Source organism: Pecten maximus, chromosome 18 (assembly GCF_902652985.1).
Source record: "Pecten maximus chromosome 18, xPecMax1.1, whole genome shotgun sequence".
NCBI classification, from domain to species: domain Eukaryota; kingdom Metazoa; phylum Mollusca; class Bivalvia; order Pectinida; family Pectinidae; genus Pecten; species Pecten maximus.
Genome location: NC_047032.1, coordinates 23,300,661 through 23,320,030, shown reverse-complemented (window position 1 = coordinate 23,320,030; position 19,370 = coordinate 23,300,661). Strand labels below are relative to the sequence as shown.

At 36.9% G+C, this 19,370-nt stretch overlaps 2 protein-coding genes across 2 annotated transcripts; both read left to right on the top strand.

The window, feature by feature from the left end:
* The first annotated feature begins 3,959 nt into the window (after positions 1–3,959).
* LOC117316318 lies at positions 3,960–6,743 on the top strand. The gene is made up of 3 exons (XM_033870858.1): positions 3,960–3,983; positions 5,891–6,056; positions 6,355–6,743. Exons 1-3 carry the CDS (start codon positions 3,960–3,962, stop codon positions 6,741–6,743), a joined length of 579 nt encoding a protein of 192 aa, XP_033726749.1.
* Positions 6,744–7,112: 369 nt separating this feature from the next.
* LOC117317034 lies at positions 7,113–8,399 on the top strand. Its single transcript, XM_033871816.1, has 2 exons — positions 7,113–7,514; positions 7,895–8,399. The coding sequence occupies exons 1-2, from the start codon at positions 7,226–7,228 to the stop codon at positions 8,179–8,181; spliced, it is 576 nt and encodes a 191-aa protein (XP_033727707.1). The 5' UTR covers positions 7,113–7,225; the 3' UTR covers positions 8,182–8,399.
* Positions 8,400–19,370: the final 10,971 nt, after the last annotated feature.

Here is a 19,370-nt window from a genome sequence, read left to right as displayed (position 1 = left end):
AATAACGATGATTTCTGACAATAACAATGATTTATGACAATAACGATGATTTATGACAATAACGATTTATGACAATAACGATTTATGACAATAACAATGATTTATGACAATAGCAATGATTTATGACAATAACAATGATTTCTGACAATAACGATTTATGACAATAACGATTTATGACAATAACGACGATTTATGACAATAACGATGATTTATGACAATAACAACGATTTATGACAATAACAAGGATTAATGACAATAACGATTTATGACAATAACAATGATTTATGACAATAACAATGATTTATGACAATAACGATTTATGACAATAACAAGGATTAATGACAATAACGATTTATGACAATAACAATGATTTATGACAATAACAATGATTTCTGACAATAACGATGATTTATGACAATAACAAGGATTTATGACAATAGCAAGGATTTATGACAATAACAATGTTTAATGACAATAACAAGGATTAATGACAATAACAAGGATTAATGACAATAACGATTTATGACAATAACAAGGATTAATGACAATAACAATGATTTATGACAATTACAATGATTTCTGACAATAACGATTTATGACAATAACAATGATTTATGACAATAACAAGGATTAATGACAATAATAATTATTTATGACAATCACAAAGATTTTTGCCAATAACAAGGATTTATGACAATAACAATGTTTAATGACAATTACAATGACATAAGACAATACCAATGCTATATGAATCATTGTAACCTGTAGATCATCTGATAGTTATCTTTTTTACTTTGGCGTCCAGGGGTCCACTTCCTTCTACATCATTGTTATATGTGGCCAGATGGCAAAGTATGCACGCGCATAACGGATGACACGATTTAACCTTCCTGTAAGCTATTTTTAGAAACCAAATCAAACGAATGCACTCGGTAGAATTTTCCTAAAATCTGTGACCTATCACAATGTAAGTTTCTATCATTGTTACACTGTATTAAGCTCGTGTAGTTTATTGAGCTGTCAATAAGTAGGGAAATAGCTAGCTGTTTTATTTTTGTTGTACCTTTTTATCGCTCCTTCGTCATACGTTCGACACACGCGCGACACAAGCGCGACACTCGAACACTCTGTCATTGTATACATGTTCGTTTACTGGAATACACGTGAATAATAGCAGAGCTGGTGTTATGGCTATATTTTCTGCCTACATGCCCCTGCTATGTCAGGAAGAACATAGACCTATATAGATTAATTATATACTATACAGACATATTTTCATCAACCTATATATATTTATCAATACTATATGGCATTCATTGTATATTTAGTTCCTGTGCTCTAACGTTTATTCAATGGAGTATTTTGTATGGCTTCTTTATGTGACACCCGACATTTCACGCCTCGATGACGAGTGATAATAAATAAGGTCATGGACCGGAACCATGTTTGATCATAAGCCGCTGTTATCTACAGTACTTGACAAGACTTTCCTTTTTTTTCCATTTTTTTTAATTTCTAAAACAGAATCCAAGATGGATTTGCTAGCATATATAATTCCATGTAGGATATAAGCTATACATCTTAATCGATAAAATGGGGACAACACAATATATAAGAACAGTGAGAAAGCACATGTCAATACTGCTAGGAGAAGCTAGTTGGCCTAAACAAGAATACGTCGGTCGTCTGAGAAGCTTCAGTTTGTAATCAAGAATAATTTATTTTTACATTTATCGTACCAAAGATAAAAAGATCGAGTTTAAATATGACACATCAATGACGTCTGAATTCATATCGTAATGAGAATTAATCTGCTTATCTGTTTAGGTACAAATGTATCATTAATACAAACGGGAATAAGTACGGGGATTAGTCAGGTTTAGCCGTATTTCCGAGTTAGTTAATGTCATTTATGTAAATTACACATTCTGTCGAATCATTACCATGGAAACCATTGATTTTGTAGTCACTGATATCTCTGAAGAGGCAATACGAGGGAATTTCTTTATTTTTCGACAACTGGCCCTGTAATGATATCTTATTTGCTCTTTCTAAAATAATGAAAAAAGGGCCATCTTCGAGAAAACATTGACTAAATTGGTATTTTGCTCATGAAAAGTAGCAATCAATTTAGTGAGAGACAGCATATCAAATATCACCAAAGTTTTTAGTTGTTTTAGTGGTGCAATACTTAGTATATAAAAGCAAATGTAAAATCTAGGTTATGTTCAATATATTGTCCCAAAATACTAATGTACATGTATTAATCTAGATGATATATTATACATACAGAAAGTACAAGCGTAGTCAGCTAGATGATATATTATACATACAAAAATTACAAGCGTAGTCAGCGAAATAATGTATTATACATACAAAAAGTACAAACGTAGTCAGCGAGATAATGTATTACACATACAAAAAGCACAAGCGTAGTCAGCGAGATAATGTATTATACATACAAAAAGTACAAACGTAGTCAGCGAGATAATGTAATATACAAACAAAAAGTACAAACGTAGTCAGCGAAATAATGTATTATACATACAAAAAGTACAAACGTAGTCAGCGAGATAATGTAATATACAAATAAAAAGTGCTAACGTAGTCACCGAGATAATGTATTATATATATACAAAAAGTATTAACGTAGTCAGCGAGATAATGTATTGAATTGAAAAAGCCATGTTATACAAGATGGCAATTTATTATAGAAACATGAAAATTATTATCATTAGAAATATTTTGAAAAGCTCCTCATAAGAAGGCTAATTCCGCATCAGTATTAGAACAAAATACAAATCTTATGTAAATTTACATTATTAGGTGGATATTTGACAGAATTACGCAAAACCGTATTACTTATATAAGGGTGGAATGAGGGTTGGCTTCAAAATAGCTTAATTTTAAGATTTAGTGCTAATGTAAAGAAGGCCAAAGCTGAGGTAAAAGCAATACAACAAGAACATTATCTTTATTGACATACATGGAAAAATAAAATAAAATACTGAACAAAATTCTATAACAGCTGTACACTAAAATGCACTTTGCAAACCTGAGGCCGGCTCAAGCAGGCCAAAGCTTAGGTAAAAGCAATATAACAGGAAACATTACTTATATTGATATAAATGAAAAAATAAAATACTAAACCAAATTTTATCAGCTGATGTCAACTAAAATGCACCTTGCAAAGCTGAGACCGGCTCAAGCAGGCCAAAGCAAACAGGTGAAGCAACCTACGGTGTCTGGAAACCTTACGGATATTGCTATTCATATACAAAACCAAGAACATTACTGAAGTATAATGTATACAAGATGACAACTGTGATATATAAACATGCGTGGAAACAGGCTAAAGCAGGTTCAAAGAGAATAAGCTAATTTATCAAGCCACATTGTTAGCTCTAATGTACTTGCGGAAAGCAGCAGATTTCCAGCGACCCATTGCACAAATTTTTGCATCTGAATACCCTTGTTCAGCAGCGTAAAAAGTAGCCCCTTTTCTGAAACTATGGCCTTTGTAGCGAGAGCTGTCTTATTTGCAAAATTTCAGACAAGCATGTAATTGCTTATCAAACTGAGACCTAGTGACTGGGGAATTGGTGCTTTGGACAAATAATGCGCCTGGTAGATTTCCTCTAACAGTAACGTACTCCCAAAAATCGTTTGAAGCAGATTACTGTGTAGGACCATGACCGAAAACGATTCTATGTTTGGATCAATTGCTGTTATGCTTAAAACGCTGAATAGTTACATGGACCTCCCTTTTTATTGCATTATCTTCAAATGAAATATCCGAAAGAAGCAAATTGTTTTCAGGGGATCCAGAGAGTGTAATTTCACAAATTTTGGCAAAAGCATTAAAGGCAAAAAGAAACATTGCCTGAAACAGAACTTTACAATAAACTGATTTTTTTGTCAAACTTACTGCCCGAACCATATAATTGAGAACACGCACTATGATTGGCAAACACGTAGCTGAAGTAAGGTTCAAACGACGGGTACCAGCTACCAATTTTTTCACTAAAAATGTGTTTGTAGGGTCGCTGTTATGAAGTAATTTGTGAGAATATCCAACTGCTGATAAATATGTAGATATTATGGAATGGGAGAGCTTTAGGTGAAACAAATGAGCAATGAAAAGAGCTATGTGTGAATTATTGACATTGTTACTGAATGGATCAAAACAATGTATTATTGCAAAGGCATGGAACATTGCTAACGCTTTATCATAAACCACCCTCGTGGATGGTGCTATGGAAGAATTCAACAGCTGTTCAATGACTTGAAAAAGCTGGTGGGTCTCAAATGAGCTGGGATTTCTGTAGGCTGGGGATCCGCCAAAGGAGCCAGGGCTTGGAATATGTGAATCTGTAACCGAGAAAGGGAGTTTGCCATAGTATTTCTATGGCCTGGTGTATGCCTAGCTTTAAATGACAAATGGATCTCTAAACATTTTTTGAACTAAACAGCGAACCATCTTAAGGAGCATGTTATCTTTGCTTGTCTGCTTATTAATGACAGAGACAATAGCCTCGTTGTCAGTGTAAAACAACACAGTATGATTAGCCCATGGATCACCCCAGATGAACACTGACAATAGGATGGGGTTAAATTCCAGAACAGCAATGTTGTAATGCTGATATATTGTAGGAAATTCACCAAAAAACCGACCCCTCCAAAACCAAAAGTTGTAGAAGCATCAGTGTAAAGCTGCAAAACATCACTAGACAAAAAATGTTCAGGTAGGAAAATTGTGCGACCATTATAACCAGTAAAAAATTGAGCAAAAGTGACAAGTCAGCCTTAACCTCAGAAGTAAGTCTGATATGATGATAGGGCTGAGTGACACAGATTGTGAGGTCTAAGAAAAGGTCGACCTGGTCTGACTACAGAACAAGCAAAATTTAACAAACCTATCAAAGATTCAGTTATGTTAGGGTGCCTTTTGGCTTACAGAGAAAGGATTTTATGACTTCTTTAGCTTTCTAAACCTTGTCTTGTAGAAGGGAAGCAGTAGAAGTAAGAGTATTTGGTTCTATTCCTACAAATGACATATGTGTAAACGTTTTTCCTCTGCTTAAAGGTATTACTATGGTATTACACATATCAATAAATGAATTGAGAGATTGCTGATCTGCCTCATAACTTTTCTCAATAAAGAAAAAAGTCATCCAAAATATGAACGACATGTGAACAACCAAGTTTATTTATCCCTCGTTCTCCATTCTAGAGCTGTACTTAAGGTTTCAAAAATTTTGGAAGATGAAGAACACCCACTCTGCTCTGATCATTACCAGTATTATTTGCAGACTTATTTCAGTACAAATGTTTGTAAAAAAACAGCTTTAGACAGGAAATGAGCCGAGATTTCGTATGGGTATGTTTGATTTTTTGTTAGTGCTGCAAAGCTGCAATAATTTCCATCTGAAGCGTGTATACATGCAATATAAAAGCAAAATGACGTTGTCCCTTTCTACTGGATTGGCCATATATCGGCAATAATTAATTGCATTTACAACTATGCTTTAAAAATATTTCGTGGATGAAATCAAACAAAAGACACTACAAACATGTATTTCAGATCAATCTTTATTGAATAGATTCTACAAATCAAACTTTTCTCTGAAACAAAATTCTGACAAACTATGGAGCATAAACCAGCTGTTAGTGAATTTAGTCAGGTTTTTTCTATGTATTCCGGTCTTCCTCCACCTCTAAAAACCAACACGCCCATAAATGACCCTGGTTGTTAAAATGAAATTGACCAATTCTTGTCTCTTATATATAATGCGATGTGAATACTATGTCAAGCTATTATATAATCTATGAAAACTACAATTTTGGAAGACCTAGTTGTTATTCTAGTGCACATTTGTGGGTTTTTCAGGTTCAGAGAATTATTCCTCGCGTACGAAAATGCTTGATGGAAACACTTGTGCCGATACACCTTAGATTTGGCCATTTGGCCCACAACGACTTTGTTGAAAAACACACGACGCCAATTGCCAAGGAGCTGTTTACGACAGGAAAAGAAGCCGTCCTTGTACTTGATGGTATGTTTTTCCACGAAGCTATTATCTTAACACTAATATATCTGGTACTGAAATTCAAGGATAAATGTTAAATATTAACAACCATAATATGCGGTCAGTTAACACAGTAGAACTATATATATGTATATTTGTAAATGTACGTTCTTCATTTACCATTGACTAGTATTTTAATATGTGTCTGAAAAAAACCAAAATTCATTTGTAATATGATACATCTGTTTGAATTGAATGATGCGTTAAAATGTAACCGTAAAAATAGTACCATGCCCATATAAGTATATTATTTATGTTGTTTTAGGGACATACCTATACATACAAAAGAGTATGGACTACAAATTCCAGAGGATGTCCTACTCACTACATAAGAACAGGCCATTGGTAAAGCCTATGATGGTGGTAGGAACAGATGGATACATCCTGAGTGTACTGGGTCCATACCTGGCTGACTACGGCAACAACGACGCCAGCATCACCAAGCATGTACTGAACCACAACCCTGAAGAGATTCGGACATGGTTGAAGAGAGATGACGTCTTCATTGTTGACCGTGGGTTCAGAGACGCTGTGGAATACTTGGAAAAGATCGGATTGAAGGTAGAAATGCCCGCTTATCTAGCCAAAGGGAAAAAACAACACACTACGGAAGAGTCCAACTTGTCCCGGTTGGTGACAAAGGTAAGTTGTTGAAGAATTTGCGATGAATGGCAACTGATAAAGTATTCAGGTTTTAAACACTATTAAACTGGATACCAACATTTTTAGATAACATTTGACAAAAATACGTGTGCGAAAATGTTGAAATAGCCTTTATCAGTGATTACATAATATAAACCATGTACTTCGTTAATTGTCTGTATACTTAGTCAGTTGTTTGAACTCGCGTTCACCTGATGCCGTGCTGTTATTCATAATTCAAGTTAATCAGGCTGCGTTCATCATGACAATAAAACATTGTACAAAGCATTTAATTGTTAAAAGTACTAGAAAGTAAATAGAACATCTTTATTTCCTTATTTTAGGTACGGTGGGTTGTGGAAAGTGTCAATGGGCGACTGAAGCAATTCCGCCTCTTTGACAAAGTGTTGCCAAATACACTTGTCCCTCATATTGGAGACCTTGTCAAGATCGTATGTGCCATTTGCAACCGATACAAAAAGCCCCTTGCCAGCATGGATCCAGAAACGCAGGCCGTTGCCGTGCAGATGCTCGAGAGAGCAGGAAAGATCAACAGAGTCCAGGTACTGATAGAAGAGAATGGCTTGTTGAACAAGAGGTCGATTTACAAACCGTTGGACGGAACTTCCTCTACAGACCTGGATGACTTTCCTCACCTATCACTAGATGACCTTAGGAATATAGCCATGGGTGTTAACCAGGTGAAACAGGCTCCAGCATACACTAAGGAGCACACTGATGATGATGGGGGATATGAACTGATGGCATGCCGTGACTTTCCCGGTAGGTAGTGATTAGATTATCTCTATTACTTATATAAACACTTATGTTTACATCCTTACTATATAAAAGCAGCAATATATGCATGAGGGTGAAATATAATTGTGCACGTCGTCGAAAACCGAACATTCTTGACAATGTAATGCATTGGTTACTCTTGAAATCCTTTAATATTTTGCTCCTTATTTACCACGTACCAACCAAGTTTGTCTTCCGATGATCAATGCCCGCGACTGTGACATAGTAAGCATAGTCTTTGACATGCAATATTAAAACAGGGTAACATCTTTGATAATATAAATATTGTGGCCATGGTGGGTTATAATTACTTCAGTCACAAGGAACACGGCAGATATAATTTCAATTTCTTGTTTATTCTGCAGATTTGCTGAGAGTAAAGATACAGTCCAGACACTCCAAAAATGCGGTCCACACCCTCTGGATTCAGTACACTACAGACACTGGGAATATTCGGGGCTGGTACTGTACGTGTAAAGTAGGCGCCAGAGTTGTTGGGTGTTGTGCACATGTTGCCAGTGTCCTTTGGTTTCTTGGCTGGAAACGACACTTGCCAGAGGAGCAATTGGGGAAGCCTGGACTAGCTTCATCTTGTTTAAATGCTTCGTCTTCGTCAGGAACATTCTCTAGTAACGATCCGTTGGAGGAGTGAAGATTGCACTGTGAATGACTATGATTGATATATTTTCTGAACATACAATGAACTATATTTCCTGTTGTATGTTTCCTCATTTTGTTTTTATTATTTGCCAATGAACGATTCGCAATCTGACACAATTTAATGCCTAAAATGTTTGTTTATTAACTGTATGTTGTCTTTCCTGGCTTCAAGGTTTGTTTTAATTCTTATGCAATACTCCATTGAAAATACATTATTTGCACATCATGTACATGTAACTGGTTTTTTTTCAATGTATTGATTTAATCTAACATATTTCATAAAAATGAGTTGCAAACTCAATTCTTTGCACTTTATACCGATTCCATAATTATTTTCCCGCAAAAAACTTAAATTAGCTTGTGGTTGCTAGGGATTTAAAACGGTTGCTATGGAAGAAATGCATGTTTTTGTTATAAATAACAGTTTTTTTCATGATTACTTACAATTCACGTATTGCTAAAAGTGTTTATCAGAATTTGATCATACATTACAAGGCTATGTCAGACAAAATCTTCTCAAAATATAGCAAATATGCATACTATGACTACATGGTTGTTATGGACCGTTGCTAGGCAACGAAAAAGTCGATCGCCTCAAATCATGCATTTTTGCAAATACTAACACTAGGTCTATGTTGTGTGTGATAATCAATTATATCGGATGTGGAGCCAAAAATAGCCTATAGTGCACTTAGTCCTTTATCTCAGGTAAATCTTATGAAGCTCGATACGACCAACATTTTGGTAAATATATTTCAGGTAAATTTTATGAAGCTCGATACGACCAACATTTTGGTAAATATATTTTAGGTAAATTTTATGAAGCTCGATACGACCAACACTTTGGTAAGTATATCTCCGGTAAATCTTATGAGATGATGGTAACATAAGATTAATTCTCGCAAGATATACATTGTTTTTCTCTCTCAGAAACGTACAGAACAAAAACACTTTGCTGCATATCATATTTACAAAATAATCTTGATAACATTTTCATAATACTTTTTAGGTAAAAACAAGATAATAGATTATTTACCCAAATTTTTCCAGATATGGAAAAGGTTATATCCGGTACAGACGCATTCAAGCATATGGAAGTCGTCTCTCTTTCGGGTACAGCCGCACGTCTGAGATCCTCCATCTGGCTCTCCGCTACCCCATGACCTCACTGACGTATTAACGGGTCTGTCGTTGCTGAGAAAAACCCACACGTTTACATCGTACTTTTTACGTCCGGTATATAATATGTCACTTGTAGCTGAAAGTAACAAATCAAATATATGTATGCCAAGTACAAACAACATGCATGATGTAATTTCAAAGTCACAAATACATAACTGCCTTTTGATGTTTCACCAGTTTTAGACAGTATAATATGTAATTGTAAAGTTATATGATCATATTAGTTAATTGTATTGAACTAACTGTTGAATGTAGATGAACTGATATTAGAATATGTTTAATGATTTGAATTCCTATTTATTAAAATATTTATGACCGACTCTCTGTTTTTCAAAATTGTAACATATTCATTTTGCGTTCGTTTTATGCTAAACATATAAGTTACAACAATATGTCAATGTGTTTTTTTTTTATATCAGTCAATCTGCAATCGCAATCATGATGTTTCGAACGATACTTAATTTGCATGGACATTCTTTGATGATGTCTCATTTAGTTCCCATTGTCTACCAGTCGGTTTCCTATGACTTTCTTATTGATGGTTATTTGGTGATCATGAATTTCATTTTATCTGGTTTGTTATAGATAAAAACATTGAATTAGGATTAGATTTGAAACAGTAATATGTTTACATACAAACACGGCCTGGAAGATTTCGCATCACGAACAGATCCTCTTCGTCTATTCGGAACTCCACTAATTTGGCTCCTATATGTCAGAACAGCGATTCTGCAGAGTAAGTAAATGTAAGCAAACTGAACGAATTTTTAAAGGTTGAATCAGTATAGCCGAAATATACGTTCTATCAATAGTTTTTGGGGAAAATTTGGTGCCTTTTCATAACTTCTGAAAAATGTTGATAATTATTCGATATCAGTAATGCAATGAACTACCGATGCGATATCGGGATCTGCTAATATTTAGAACAAAACGAAATTAGCACAATTAAATCAATGATCAACAAAACAATTTACAACAGCTGTACTCCAATTAGTTTTCTCAGATGGAGTGGAAACTAGTAACACTTATTCCCCGGTAATGTTATCAAGCCATCGTCACACACTGGGGCTGTGGTTGTAGAGTGGTGGAGGCGGAGGCGGTGGTAGTGGTGGTAGTGGTTATGGTGGTGGAGGCGGAGGCGGTGGTAGTGGTGGTAGTGGTTGTAGTGGTGGAGGTGGAGGCGGTGGTCGTGGTGGTAGTGGTTGTAGTGGTGGAGGTGGTGGAGGTGGTCGTGGTGGTAGTGGTTGTCGTGGTGGAGGTAGAGGCGGTGGTCGTGGTGGTAGTGGTTGTAGTGGTGGAGGTAGAGGCGGTGGTCGTGGTGGTAGTGGTTGTAGTGGATGCGGTGGTCATGGTGGTAGTGGTTGTAGTGGTGGAGGTGGAGGCGGTGGTCGTGGTGGTAGTGGTTGTAGTGGTGGAGGTGGGGGCGGTGGTCGTGGTGGTAGTGGTTGTAGTGGTGGAGGTAGAGGCGGTGGTCGTGGTGGTAGTGGTTGTAGTGGTGGTGGTGGTCATGGTGGTAGTGGTTGTAGTGGTGGAGGTGGATGCGGTGGTCGTGGTTGTAGTGGTGGAGGTGGTCGTGGTGGTAGTGGTTGTAGTGGTGGAGGTGCAGGCGGTGGTCGTGGTGGTAGTTGTTGTAGTGGTGGAGGTAGAGGCGGTGGTCGTGGTGGTAGTGGTTGTCGTGGTGGAGGTGGTCGTGGTGGTAGTGGTTGTAGTGGTGGAGGTGGTCGTGGTGGTAGTGGTTGTAGTGGTGGAGGTAGAGGCCGTGGTCGTGGTGGTAGTGGTTGTAGTGGTGGAGGTGGAGGCGGTGGTCGTCGTGGTGGTAGTGGTTGTAGTGGTGGAGGTAGAGGCCGTGGTCGTGGTGGTAGTGGTTGTAGTGGTGGAGGTAGAGGCGGTGGTCGTGGTGGTAGTGGTTGTAGTGGTGGAGGTAGAGGCCGTGGTCGTGGTGGTAGTGGTTGTAGTGGTGGAGGTGGAGGCGGTGGTCGTCGTGGTGGTAGTGGTTGTAGTGGTGGAGGTAGAGGCGGTGGTCGTGGTGGTAGTGGTTGTAGTGGTGGAGATGGAGGCGGTGGTCGTGGTGGTAGTGGTTGTAGTGGTGGAGGTAGAGGCGGTGGTCGTGGTTGTAGTGGTGGAGGTAGAGGCGGTGGTCGTGGTGGTAGTGGTTGTCGTGGTGGAGGTAGAGGCGGTTGTCGTGGTGGTAGTGGTTGTAGTGGTGGAGGTAGAGGCGGTGGTCGTGGTGGTAGTGGTTGTAGTGGTGGAGGTAGAGGCGGTGGTCGTGGTGGTAGTGGTGGTAGTGGTGGAGGTGGGGGCGGTGGTCGTGGTGGTAGTGGTGGTAGTGGTGGAGGTAGAGGCGGTGGTCGTGGTGGTAGTGGTTGTAGTGGTGGAGGTGGAGGCGGTGGGCTACTGTTAAGGTGCAACCTGACTATAGTATATTCTCAGAGCCGCAAAGTATACACTTAATTGCAAAGACAAATTAAGCGACACCACATAGTATAAAGACATGGTATAAACAAGAAAAATAGATGTGTATAAATATATGTTATAAACTAGGTAAATAGATGTTATACACTAGGTAAAAAGATGTTATAAACAAGGTAAATATGGATGTAAACAAGGTAATATATATCATAAACAGTTAAATATATGTTATAAACTAGGTAGTGTAAATAGGTGTTATAAACAAGGTAAATATATATTATAAACAAGATAAATATGTTATAAACAAGGTAAATAGATGTTATAAACAAGGTTATAAACTAGGTAGATCATGTAGATGGTATAAACTAAGTCATTAGATGTACAGTCATACATGTATTTAGCGGTCATCTAAGGAACCGACAGAAATTTGCTACTTAAGACAGGTGGCTGATAAAACCAGGTTCATCAGAAAAAAAATTATATAGTTTTTTTCTTCTGAAAAAATAATAATTGTAGATTGCTTGCTACATTTCACATAAAGTTTGTCATCGGTTCGCATGATAACGCTTAATCCCTCGAAGACTCAACAAGTATGAAGGGTCTGAATATGAAGATTATCGTAAACAAAACAAATCACGTGACGATCGATAATTAAATCTGGTCATGTGATCATCTCGGCTGTATACCTCCGAACACAATTGCCGCTTAATACGGGATGAGATATAACGACTACGTGTAGGTCCAGATTTTAGTGATCACTAGCCGCGTTAGACAGGTGACCGCTTATTTAAGGTCATTAGTATTGTTTTTCATCGGGCGGACCACAGACTAGCCGTGTAACGGAGGTTGCCGCTTATTCAAGGTGATCGTAATAAACTAGGTGAATAAATGTTATTAACTATAAAAATATATGTTTTAATGATAAATAATGTTTTAAAGAATGTCACTCAACAAATAAATAAAATCTACTCACGGTCAGCTTTCGACCACTACCTGGTGGTCTTCTTAAGCCCAAATTGTGGTCAATCAGGGGCTACAGACTAATCTGGTGTTGGATTCAGTCACGTGACCCAGGGATCATGTGACTGAATCAATTTGGCGTAGACCGGTGGTCCTATTTTATTGCGAGTCTAAATGCCGAGATGTAGATGACCTCTTAACCCCCTCTCTGAAACAAGCGGAGGTCCTGGTCAAGCACATTGATGCCGTAAATGAGTGGTTCATGTGTGCTCCCACAGGTGGTGATTCCCTGCGGTGTTCTATGACCCTCTTCCGGAGAGCTCTCCCTGTCCCGCCTACATATGAAGCTGGAGAGCCTGCACACAGTGGATGTGGTAGATAGCTTCTGACTTATCTAGTGTATTGGTCTTATCCTTAGGAGCCACTAGCATGCGACGGTTGGTGGTTGACTGGTTTGGTGTGGACCATCATATCCAGCTGTCGGATCTTTCTGGCTATAGCCTCTGACACACCGCCCACATAGGGAATAGTGATATGTCCTTTATCTGGGCGTTCCCTAATGATAGAAGGGTGGGGTGTCTTCTTCTTGCTGTTATGATTGTTCCCATGCCCAGTTGTTGTAACCGGATATACTCAGTACCTACGTTATGTGGTCAGTCTCCTGCTCCAAACTATCATTCGTAGAATAAACGTTGTTCGGGCGATGAGTAAGAGTTCTGATAACCCCAAGTGTGTGTTCCAGAGGCTAGTGACTGTCATACTGAAGGTACTGATATGTATAGGTCGGCTTACGGTACACACGGAATCATGTGAGGCTGCCATTATCTCGCCTGGTAATGATGGTGTCCAATACTGGAATCTTATCAGCATGAATCTCCTCCATTGTAAAATTTATGGACTGGTAGCAAGTGTTCGGGTGTTTTGAGAAGGTGTTCAATATACTGGACTTCATGATAACAAGGATGTACGTAGCGGCCCCAGTATCGAGACCGTTCAATGAAAGAGGTCAGCGCATGTGATTCAAAATGTTCCACGAGCAAATTAGCCACTATAGGGCTCACTTTGGAACACATGGCTGCCCACTAAGTCTGTTAGTGAATATCACCCTCGTACACAAACTAGATTAGATGAGACAGATGTCCAAGACTTCAGCGATCTGTAGAGGAGAGAGTCCGTTCTGACAAGGTGGTGTCCATCTCAAGCCTATCCTTAATCATCCTGATGCTCTCAGCCACAGGTACGCTAGTGAAGAGGGCTGTGACACCGTAGGATACCACACATTCCTCATGCGAAAGAGAAATATCTTCCAGTTCCTTGACTAAGTCAGCACTGTTCTTGCTATGGTGCTCTGCCATGCCTTCTACCGGTGACAGTATTTTGGCTAAAAATTTGGCAAGGTTGAATGTGATAGACCCCTAGATAACAGTAGGGATCTGAGAGGGACATATATTTTTTTTTTTTTTTTTTTTTCCATTTTTTTTTCTTTTTTTTTTTTATTTCACTCAGATAAGAGAATAATTCATTGATGTGAGCAGTTTTCTTATCATTCTTTACATTAATTTTGTGTTAACATTTCCTTACAATCATATAAAAACACCCATATAAGCACCACACATGTAGTTACAAACATGGGAATGGTACACATTACATACATACACATATACACACATGCACACACATGCACACACACACGCACGCACGCACACACACTCACACACACACTCACACACACACTCACACACACACACACACACACACACACACTCACTCACACACTCACACACTCACACACACACACACACACACATACATACGTACATACATACACTTGCACATACATACATACATACATACATACACACATACACACATACATACATACATATATTGTATTATTATATTTATATATCCATTGAAATATTCATAATTTATTATTGAAATGATACAATGCTCACACTTCATATTCTCGTTTCATCATAGTGGTTTGTTATTTTATTTTTCAATTTTCACATTTTTTAAGAAATGCATCATAAAGAAATTATTATATTGTTACAATTTTTCTTTTGATTTTACGTAAGTTCAGCAATGCTTGCCTATTTTTAAATGTATTGTATGCACTATACCTCAAGTCTTTTACAGAAAGTTAGATAATAGGGACATTTTTTTGTAAACTGTCAGGTACAATTTTCTTCTCAATTCGTACCTAAATAGCTGCAGTATATCCACGTATTTCGTTCTTGACTCACTGAGATGGAACCATTTGTATATTACAAAACCAATCAATGATAAAAGGGTGTTAATATCATTATATGCATTATAAGTAATTTTGTAGCCGAAAACTATATATTTCAAGTTTCTTAAATCAATGGTGTAGCCTAGTCTATCCATCGACTGCTTTATGTGTTGCCAAATTGGATCGACACAACAACAATCAATAAAGTAATGATTGTAGTCATCCTTTATATTACAAATATGACAATTTTCGCTATCTTTAATGCGCCATCTTTTTAACAGAATACCGTTAGGGATAATGTTATGAAGCAATTTCCAGCGAAATATTTTTTCATCGTTTTCAGGTATCATTTTAAAGACAAAACGAAATAGGTTTCTTAGATTGTGAGTCCCCTCTCCGATGTTTAGTATATCTTTCTTTATAACTGAATTAAGGGTATCACAAGTTTTTTCCTTTCTGAGTATTGCGTAAATGTGATGGTTATTTAAATTTGCCAATGACACTACACACTTTTTAATAGAATTGTATAGACAGACCTCTTTCCATAAAATCTGCACAATTGATTTAGAGTTCTCTGTTTTCAGCTCCTGTAACCAAATTCTAGGTATTGCGCGTTTAATTGTTAATAATTCCACAATCCAATTTCTTTTGCAAGTTAATTTTTGATGTATAAGATTTTCATCGATAATTCCGTCCTTTCCAATAATGTCATTTACATAAATTAAATCAGAATCGCACCAATGTTTAAAGAATAAAGCTTTGCCATTAAAAGTGATGTATTTATTTCCCCAAATCACCTGCTGTTTGATTACTCTGAAGTTTTTCTTAACATTGGTATCGGACTGAGCTTTATACCATGCAATAAGTAGATCCAAATAAAAATCTGTAACTCCATGGTGTTTTGGCAGAAGTTTTATAGTACCAGTGTTCATTTTGAATAAAAGATAATCATCTCCAAACTTTTCAAAGTATAAACTTGGAATTAGTTTCCAGTTAGCTTCCTGTTTGTCTAACAGACGTTTTATCCATGATATGCGTAATACATTAACATGGCAATCAATGTCCCTAACGTTTAGCCCACCTTTTGCATAATCGCCAATCATTATACTCCGCTTTATCTTGTCGGGTTTTCCATCCCATATAAATTGGTATGTCATCTTTTCTAAAACTGCTATAGTCTTGCTATCAATTCCGATGGTGTTTACAAGAAATGTTATCATTGGTATGATCAGACTTTGTATTATAATAGACTTTCCGAGTAAAGTAAGTTTTCTTTTCTTCCAGTTCTTTAGTAGAAGGTCTATGCTTGTTATTTTTTTTTTCCAACAAAGGTTTGAGCATGTTTTACTGTTTCTGCCAAAGTAAACCCCAAGCGATTTAACCATAGTGACCCATTTGATACCTGCATGACTTTCATCTTTATTTTTATTTCTTCCGACAAAAATCCCTTCTATTTTATCCTTGTTCAACTTTAAGCCAGATACTTCACCAAACTCCTCCACTAACTTCAACGCCATTTCAATGTCATTATATTTCATGAACAACGTCGTATCATCAGCTAGTTGAGATAACTTTATAACTTTTTTTCGTACTTTGACGCCATGTAACTCTTTTTCATTACGCAATGTACAAGCTAAAAGTTCTGCTGCTATTACAAACAATAAACAAGACAAAGGACAGCCTTGCCTTATACCACGTGATATCTTATAACTTCCGGTTAGCCAATTATTGTTTTTAACACTTCCTCTAATATCATTATATAACGTTTTTACCCAATTAATAAAAGATACCCCAAAACCAAACTTTTCTAAACTTTTGAACATGAAATCCCACTCAATCGTATCAAAGGCCTTAGAAAAATCTAAAAATAATATGCAGGCATCACTGTTATTTTTTTCCGAAAAGTCAATTATGTCTTGAATTAGCCTGATATTGTAGCCAATAAACCTATTTTTTATGTAACCATTTTGATCAGTACTGATAATCTTTGACATGAGAGGTTTGATTCGAGATGCCAAAGCGTAGGCAGCTATCTTATAGTCTGTATTCAAAAGAGAAATCGGCCTCCAATTACGTAAACTTAATGGGTCATTTTTTTTTTATAAATCAGTGATACAATTCCTCTTTTTTGAGAAGAACTTAATTCGCCCCTTCTATAACAGTTATTAAGGGATTCTTGTACAATTTTTCCTATTTTTCCCCAAAATGTTTTGTAGAACTCGGCAGTTAAACCATCACTTCCCAGACTTTTATTTAATTTCATATGTTTTACAGCATCTTCACATTCCTTCATGGTCAACTCTCCTTCACATGAAGCTTTCTCTTTTTCATTAAGTACATTATCTACCTTACAATTTCCGATATAAGTGTTTATTTTGTTTTTATCAGGATTGTCGGATTGGTATAATTTTGAGTAAAACAATTCAATTTCACGAAGGATTTTTTCTGGATCTCTTTCGATTTCCCCATTATCCGATCTTAATTGTGTAATCGTGTTTTTTAATTGTCTATGTTTTTCTATGCCCAAGAAATACTTGGTATTTTTCCCCCGTTTTCTACCCAATCCACCCGTGCTCTTATTTGGGCACCTCTAGCTCGTTCTTGGTAGAGAAGGTTTAACTGATTCTCAAAATCATTAATTTTATCTTGTGTTTCTTTGCTGGGATTTTCGTCAAATTTTACAATCTCAATTGCCAATTCCCTTTCTAGACGATTTATAATGCATAGTTTTTTCTTGCTCTTTTCTTTACAGAATTCGATAGTTTTATGTTTAATCATAACTTTACAATAATCCCATAAATCAGTTGGATTCAACTTTTCATTGCCATTAATAACATCATCAATGACTTTTTTAACAAAGTCTACATATTCGTCATTCTCTAAATAACTGTTATTGAGTTTCCAAATTCCGCTTCCCTTACCTTTTGAACTATTATATTGGATTTTTAAAGACACTGCCAGATGGTCTGTATGTTTTATTTGTGCCGGTCTTATGTCACAACTTTTTATGTCATTTAAGCAATTTTCAATCAAAAAATAATCTAACCTACTAGCATCTCCTGTCATTTTTCTTCTCCATGTAAATTGTTTTTTGTGAGTGTTCCGTAATCGCCATATATCAATTAAACTGTTGTTTTTTGTTAGTTGCTTATGCCCGTATGTGTTTCTAAACACTCTGCTTACATTTTTTGAAATTCTATCTATTTTATCATTAGTTTCGTTAAAATCCCCGCCTGCTATAATTACTCCTTGTTTAAAAGCATTCAATTCGCTGTTCACGTTTCTAAAAAAGGTGTTTCTGTTCTTTTCATCGTTTGGAGCATACAGATTTAATAAAGTATAGACATTATCATCCAATTCTAAATTGAGCATGACATATCTGCCTTCATTATCGGCCTTACTATCTATTACAGATATTGGTACGCATTTTGAAATCAAAACACATACACCCCTACTATTGGTTTTCCCAAAGCTATGAAAAACTTTAGCAAAAGAACATATTTCTCTATTGATTTGTTCAAACAAATCCTCAGAAAAATGTGTCTCCTGTAAAAAAGCAATCCCAAATTTTTGATGTTTTAACCATTCATATAGTCTATATCGTTTTTCCTTGTCGCGTAACCCTTGTACATTTAATGTTAATAAATGTAATACGTTCATGGCATTAATTTCATTTTAGGTTATTTTTTCGTTTTTTTGTTTTCTTTCCCCTCAGCGGGTGTAGGTGGGGATCTATGTTTTGATTGACTTCTGTCCCTTGCTCTGTTTGGTGTCTGGTCCTTCTGTTGTGCAGCTGACTTAAGGAAACGTTCCATTGGTCCAGCGTTACCTTTTCTGCCTTTCCTGTCTGTTGTACTTGTCCCCTTACTCGGAGATCGTGTCGTGTCCTTTTTGTGCTTTTCTTTCCGCTTTTCTTTCTTTGTTATATCTTTTTCCTCAACGTTACTGTCCTTGTCTGCGTCGTCCTCATCGCTGCTATCTGACGAATTGGCGAAACCTTCATATTCGCATTCATTCTGTCTATGTCCAACTTCATGACAGAAGTTGCAGACCCATCCCTTTTTACACTCAAAAGAAGTGTGGCCTTCTTCTTTACATTTCACACAGACGGAATTTTTTGTTACAGTATTTGTATTAGAAGCTTCTTTGGGTTGACCGTAGTACCAGAGACCGGCATTGTACTTACCAACTTTAATGAATTTAGGAAGATGGTTTGTCAGCTTTTCAACGATTACTATTCTGTCACCAGTATCACAGTTAGTAAGCTTGTTATTCACTCTCAACTTTTCACGGTACATGTCGATAATTTTACAGTTTTTGAGTGTTAGAGCTCGGCGTATCTGACCGTCATCAGCGGACAACGGGACGCTTGATACGCGTAACTTCGTGGTCGTTTC

Excerpts from the sequence above, each read along its gene's own strand:
- LOC117316318 (XM_033870858.1), top strand. The coding sequence starts at position 3,960 with ATGATTGGCAAACACGTAGCTGAA. Across the intron at positions 3,984-5,890 it reads TTGGCAAACACGTAGCTGAA|GTTCAGAGAATTATTCCTCG; the intron begins GTAAGGTTCAAA and ends TGGGTTTTTCAG. Across the intron at positions 6,057-6,354 it reads AGCCGTCCTTGTACTTGATG|GGACATACCTATACATACAA; the intron begins GTATGTTTTTCC and ends ATGTTGTTTTAG.
- LOC117317034 (XM_033871816.1), top strand. The coding sequence starts at position 7,226 with ATGGATCCAGAAACGCAGGCCGTTGCCGTGCAGATGCTCGAGAGAGCA. Across the intron at positions 7,515-7,894 it reads GGCATGCCGTGACTTTCCCG|ATTTGCTGAGAGTAAAGATA; the intron begins GTAGGTAGTGAT and ends TTTATTCTGCAG.